The sequence below is a fragment of the Uranotaenia lowii genome, chromosome 2 (genome assembly GCF_029784155.1).
Source record: "Uranotaenia lowii strain MFRU-FL chromosome 2, ASM2978415v1, whole genome shotgun sequence".
NCBI classification, from domain to species: Eukaryota; Metazoa; Arthropoda; class Insecta; order Diptera; family Culicidae; genus Uranotaenia; species Uranotaenia lowii.
Window position 1 is genome coordinate 183,934,639 of NC_073692.1, and position 6,819 is coordinate 183,941,457.

The 6,819-nt window shown below is 40.3% G+C and overlaps 1 protein-coding gene across 2 annotated transcripts; it reads left to right on the forward strand.

Moving 5' to 3' along the window:
* The first annotated feature begins 2,927 nt into the window (after nt 1–2,927).
* On the forward strand, nt 2,928–6,242 carry LOC129744626 (septin-interacting protein 1). Of its 2 annotated transcripts, XM_055737241.1 has the most exons (3): nt 2,928–3,743; nt 3,801–4,995; nt 5,533–6,242. In XM_055737241.1, the coding sequence occupies exons 1-3, from the start codon at nt 3,042–3,044 to the stop codon at nt 6,123–6,125; spliced, it is 2,490 nt and encodes an 829-aa protein (XP_055593216.1). In that variant the 5' UTR covers nt 2,928–3,041; the 3' UTR covers nt 6,126–6,242. The 2 variants fall into 2 exon arrangements, with proteins under 2 accessions (XP_055593216.1, XP_055593215.1); XM_055737240.1 differs by having other exon boundaries at nt 2,928–4,995.
* The last annotated feature ends 577 nt before the right edge of the window (nt 6,243–6,819 follow it).

Sequence of the window (6,819 nt, forward strand, 5' to 3'; positions counted from 1 at the left end):
GTAAACAAAACCACGCGCTTCCACCGGGGATATAAACAAAGAGCGCAGCATAAAAAGTACTCGAAAAAGTGACAGTTCTCCAGATGCCGGAAACTGCTCGAATGTTCAGAGGCGGCGAACAAAAATAATTCCCAGATTTAAGTTTTTGTAAAATCTGACGGCGTGTTCGTAAAATGATTTTTTTCTATCGAAGAGATTTTTTTTTCGATGCTGGCGTTCATAAATTATAAACAAACGTATGCAAAAGCATTGAAAGTGATTTGACATCTACTAAAAAAATCTATCGACTGCATCATGATGCTTCACCTAAAAACATCAATAATTATTTACGAACGCGCCGTAATAAATATAAAAAAAATGATTAATTTTACTGAAAACTTATCAATACCTGGGTGAAGCAAATAGAAATTTGATGCAGCATAGAGAAAAATTAATAAAAATTCACAATAAATTGAAACAAATTGAACAAAATCTAGCAACAAATTTGTATCCAATCCACTCTTTTTAAATCAAAATCTGTAATATTTACGGTACTTATAATCAAAAACTGTGAAAAAATCCGGTAAATAATAACCAAAAACTAGCAAACTTTCATAAATAATGTTCCAAAAATCGTAAAACTTTGGACAATGAATGCAACACAGTACTGCACATGTGTTTCGAGTCTCGAGATGAAAGTTGGAAGGCGGTGGCTATACCGAGCAGGGGTGTCAGGTGTCCTGATTTATCAGGATTTGTCCTGATTTTTGAGACACCGTCCTGATTTTTCAAAAACGCTTGAATTGTCCTGATTTTTGGAAAATGGCTCTTAAAATGTCCTGATTTGTCCTGATTTTCAAAAAAATATCCTAATTATAACTAAATTTATTGTTAAATGATGAGAACATCAAACAAATCTTTAATAAAATAGTTTAACCAGTTAAACCAATGAGATTCTTCGATTCAAATGACATTTAAATGAGGTTTTTCGATATTAACTGCAGGCCAGCCAAGGTTATTCTCGCTTCAGTTGCATAATTCGAGGCGTCTTCAGCACCTATATTTCGCCTTTAGTTATGCAGCCTAAGCAGATCTGCATATTGTTTTCACCAATTTTGTGGTGTCCTGAAAAATCCTGATTTTTTCTTCGCGGTGTCCTGATTTTTGACAAAACGACCTGGCACCTCTGATACCGAGAGATATTGGCTGATATGAATAAAGCTCTAGTAATTGCTTTTGCTATTTTCGAGCAGTTTTGTTAGTCAATATCTTCGAATGGCATGCATATTTTTAATCCGGAGCAGGTTGAAAGTAAATGTTTTACTCAGCTTTTTCATATCTAGCTGAGCAAATGCTTTCAAATGTTGCCATTCAAAAGTTCGAGCAGAGTAAAAGCTATCGAAGCAATTGCTATTTTTTTATTCATACCACCTATTTAGTGGTATGAATAAGGTTTAGCAATGGGCGATGGGCGCGCTCGCAGTCCCGGTATACAATTTCTCGTGTGTTAAACAGAGAGAGAAATAGCCTTCACTCCAATTTCACTCCGATTAGCTGTCATTCTTATGGAAATCTGTGTAAGAGTAAAGAGCAGGCTTTATTCTTTTTAGCAGGCCCAATCCCAATTGCTTCGGTAGCTTTTACTTTGCTCGAAATCAAGCAAAGCAAAAGCCCAAAGCATTTGCTTAGTTTGGTACACGGAAAATAATAAAAAGGTAAAATTTACCGAGTTAGCAAAGGTGAACGCTCGTGAAAGCCAAAAAGGTAACTTCTACCTCTTCGAGGTGAAACTCACCTCACAGTGAGGTAAAATTTACCTGAATCGGGGTTTGAAAAAAGGTACAATTCACCGAGAAAAAAGGTGAATCCAAAAAAGGTAAATCTTACCTTGTAGCGAGGTGGATTGAGCTCGATAAAAAAGTATAATTCACCTAGAAAAAAAAGGTAAATCCAAATAAGGTAAAACTTACCTCGTAGCGAGGTGTAATTGACCTGGATTGAGCCAAACAAAACGGTACAATTCTTCTAAAAAAAAAAGTAACTATTCGCCGAACCCGTTCATTGAGGTTAAGCTGTTTTGTCATTCTAGGAACAAGTTTTGATTTGTGCCTAATATGTGAAAATCGGAATAGAATGGTAAGTGTTCTTAAATATCATTTAGTTGTGCTGGTTCTCGTCATAATACTATTGATTTTGTTTCAGATCGGCCCATAGAGCTTTAAGGTGTATTTCACGTCATCCTCCAACCGGAAAAGCCGAACCTGACCGGATTAGTTGAACGGAGGAGGCCATGAATGTACGCAACGCAGGTGGATTCAGCGGCCATAGCGGCTCAGAAGAACGCGAAGCCGAATTACCAGTCCCTATTTATCTCCAATAAATATCATTTTTGAAAGAATTTTGTATTTTTTTTTAATTCTTATTGAAGAAAACAATCAAACCAACCAGCATTTACCTTTTAAATCAGTAAATGGGAAAACGATATTATTTACTATTTTGCTAGGTGAATGCGAAAAAGGTAAAATTTACCTTTTTGCTAGGTAAATTGAAAAAAGGTAAAATTTACCTTTTTGCTAGGTGAATGAAAAAAAGGTAAAATTTACCTCGAAAGAGGGGTGGAAAAAATTCACCTCGCAAAGTAATCAGTTAAAATGTGTTGAACTGTTTTTGTACACCAAAGAATTGACAAATCGGATCAGAACTTTTGTCAAAAAAGTTTCAAACATTTTAAAGGTGATTAATCAATTAGACAATTTCAACTTTTCACTACCTTCACCTCATTAGCCTTTTAGAGTTATGGATGAAAGTTAAATTTTATTTTTTATATTTGATTTCACATGAAAATTAAAATTAATTTCGAAATCGAAATCCTGCAGATGATTTTTTTCAGTGCTAGCATAAAACATAAACCGCTCGAAAAGTGCGGAGCATAATTATTGTACCCACTGCTGCTGGTAAACAAAAAAAACATAAAATCCGCAAATCGTTTTTCGGGCGTTTTTTCGGTTTATTCGAGTTATTTCGTGATTTTTCTGTGAATTGTGGGCATATACCGGCAAATTATGGCCGACGAAGAATACGAACGGTTCGAGATCACTGATTTCGATCTGGACAACGAGTTCAATCCGAATCGGGGTCGCCGAAGGCCAACCAAGAACCAGCAAATCTACGGCATCTGGGCTGACGAGGAAGATTCAGAAAACGAGGAAGAGGCGGGTCCTTCCCGAAGGGGTCGGAACAAGCTGATAGGGACCGGTAAGAAATCCTCCAAGGGTGGCTATAGTGGTCCGATCGATTTCGTGTCCGGTGGGATTCAGCAATCGGGGAAAAAGAAAGAAGAGGAAAAGGTTGAGGAAGAGGACGAAGATGATGACGGGGAGGTGCAAATGCGTCCCAGGTTCGGAGCTTCGAAGAAGGGGAAGGTGTCTGGGACCAGTTCTGAGTCGGAATCGGAAGCGGTTCCGAAGCCGGATGATTTTCGATCGATGGCTGGGTTCCGCAAGTTTACTGCGAGTCAGAGTGCTTCGCTGGGTAAAGGCGTCGGAAATTGGGAACAACACACCAAGGGAATAGGTGCCAAGCTGTTGCTTCAGATGGGCTATCAACCGGGCAAAGGTTTGGGAAAAGATCTGCAGGGTATCGCAGCACCGATTCAGGCTCACCTGAGAAAGGGAAGGGGAGCCATCGGAGCTTATGGCCCGGAGAAGAAGACCGTCGTAATGGAACCAAAGCAGAAGAAGGATAAGGAGGAAATTAAGGCCAAGGTAGGAGGTTTGCCTTTTTTTTTAAACAAATATTTAAAAACAATGTTTCCTTTTCAGGAGAAAGATGACGATCAGCACTGGCGCAAAGATAAACAGCACAAGGGTCGATACTTCTACAAGAGCGTGGAGGACGTTATCGAAAAGGGTAAACGTTCGTATGCTCCCTTTGATCGAAACTCCTCTAAAGCGAGCCAGGTGAAGGTGATCGATATGACTGGACCGGAAAGCCGAGTGTTAAGTGGATACCATGCACTCGGACAGGCTAAGATGGTCGATGAAGATTTCTTCGAGGCGAAATCTAGTAAGGACACGAAGAATTTTGCACTGCCGGAATTGATGCACAATTTAAACTTGATGGTCGAAATGTGCGAACAGGATATCATCTCGATCGATAAACAGAAATGTTCCGCTAAGGACAGGGAAGAGCAGCTGGAAATTGAGAAAGAAAATCTTATTCGCATTACCCAACTCGAGAAGGATTACATCCAGACTTTGGAGGGAGCGCTAGAGTTAGTGAAGGCTTTAGTAGAACCAGAAGATGGTTCGGTTTCACTAGAGGATTGTGAGAAGATCTTTATCCGAATCCAATGTGATTATCCTTCCGAGTACAAGGAATTCGGCTTGGCAGATTTAGCTCCAGGAGTAGTTGCCCCGCTCATAGCAGCCAGATTGAAGGAATGGAACCCGTTTGTCGATCCCACACGCCATTTAGAACTTATCAAAAGCTGGCGTTCAATTCTTGGATCGACCGATACCGAGAAACGAAATCTTCTGGATCCATACTCGGGTCTGGTATGGTCCGGAGTAATCCCTAGTATTCGCACGGCCGCCTCTAATTGGGATCCGCGACTACACCAGCCGATGATAGCTCTGCTCGACGCCTGGGCTCCTCTTTTGCCGGCCTGGATTTTGGACAACGTTCTGGAGCAGATTATTCTCAGTAAGCTTAACACCGCTGTCATCGAATGGGATCCCCTCACCGATACCATTCCGATACACATCTGGATTCAACCGTGGGCCGGTATTTTGGGCAACAAGATGGAAGACAACATCTACCCGACGATTCGGGAAAAACTGAGCAAAGCACTGAAGGCATGGAATCCGGAGGATCGTTCGGCGCGGGCCATGATTACGCCCTGGAAGGGTGTAATGGCCGAGGAACATCTGCAGGTATTCCTGACCAAAAACATCATTCCGAAGCTAGAGCTGAGGCTGACGGAGCTCGTTATCAATCCCCTGCAGCAAGATTTAGGTAAGAATGTTCTCCTTTTTTGACATTTTTTCACGAACACTATTAAATCAAACGTTTTTTCAACCCTCTTCTGCATACGAGACAATATATGGCCACGAAGTTTTCTTTTTAATTTTTTTAGATAGTTCTTATAACACACAAAAGAGATTTTTGAGTAGGTATTTATTTGATAGCTGATTTCAGGTTTTTCACGAATCGTGTTTTTATTATTTAAAAAAAAGAAAAGCACTTGGGCTAAATCTACTTGATTAATCGTTGGAAGTTTTTCAAACTGAAATTATTGTGCAGGTCGGTTTCAGAACAAGACTTTTTGGGCTCATTTACAAATGATTTGTTATGCAAATTTAAAGATCTCATGAATTTAATAGGGGTCCTCGAAAGAAAAAAGATGTGCAAAAAAAATAAAAGCCTTGAAACTTCCAAAAATGTTAAACTGACGCCCAGACCTGACTACGATTAAACAATAAGCAAACAGTTGTAAATTCGTTTTTTTAACTTTTTAATGGTACTTATTCGGTTTTTCCCTATTTATTCCAGAGATCTTCAACCAAGTCTGGGAATGGAACGAACTGGTTTCCACCATTCAAATGGCTTCTATCCTAGACAAATTCTTCTTCCCCAAATGGATTCAAACGCTGGTGCTCTGGCTCAACCAATCACCTAACTTCGATCAGGTCACCCGTTGGTACCAAGGTTGGAAGTCACAGTTCACCGATGAAATAGTCCGGCAAACCAACATCAAGGAAAGCTTCCGCAAAGCACTGGAGCTCATGCAGCGCTCGATTGGAGTGACTACCAGTGGCGGCGTTTCTTCGGGATCCCCGGAACCTATGGATACATCGAGCAGCAGCTCAATTCCGCCGCCACCGAAACCTCCCACGATGATGGACGTTCACGTGGATTCGGCACCAACGTTGGAATTTAAGGAGCTGGTTTCGCAACGGTGTGCCGAACGTGGTATCATTTTTGCGCCAATGCCCGGTCGTCGGGAAAGTGGCAAACAAGTGTACCGGGTCGGGAAACTGTTCTGCTACATCGATCGGTCGGTTTGCATCGTTAGTCTGGACGGGGGTGTCAATTGGACACCGATTTCGCTGACGGCCATGCTGGATCGGGCGGTGAGTGGTTGAATTATTTATTTTTTCAATGACTTATACACGCTGCTATTGACCGTCGTTAATCGAATGATCAAAAACATTTGGTGGCTCACTAACGAAACTTCAAAATATATTCTATTAATGGAAGAATGTACATTTTTTCCCGATAGTGAGGTATCACATCATATTTTATTATCCTATCAAATGTAATTCTTGGTTCTTGTAGTGGAAATAAGTTAAGTTTTGAAAGTATTCAGCAAGATTTTCTACATTTTTAAATACTTTGAGAGAGAACTCAAAATTTGTTTCAATCCGTTGAATACAATGTTCTCACCTTCCTTTTAACATGTTAAACAAAATTGACTTAAGTTTACTGCCCGAAGGACACCTGTTCGAATGGATTGACTGTGAATAAAACAAAACAGTTAAATTTAATGTAAAGGGTGTCCACGATGAAATTGCCACACTATCAAATTGCTCTACCTTTTAAACCGTTGGGTCGAATTTATAGAAAATTAGGGTGAATTTAAATCATATTGCATTGTTTACATCCTGCAAGTTTTAAAGTCCTGTGATCAAAACTCGCGGAATGGAGTCGAATGAACAGCTCGTGCGTGATAAAGTCTTGCGCATTCATCACGAGAACAAAGATCTCTCACCTCGTTTCATAGCTAAAACGTTGGGAATCGCAAATTACACGGTGTCGCTAGTGATTAAGCGGTTCGAG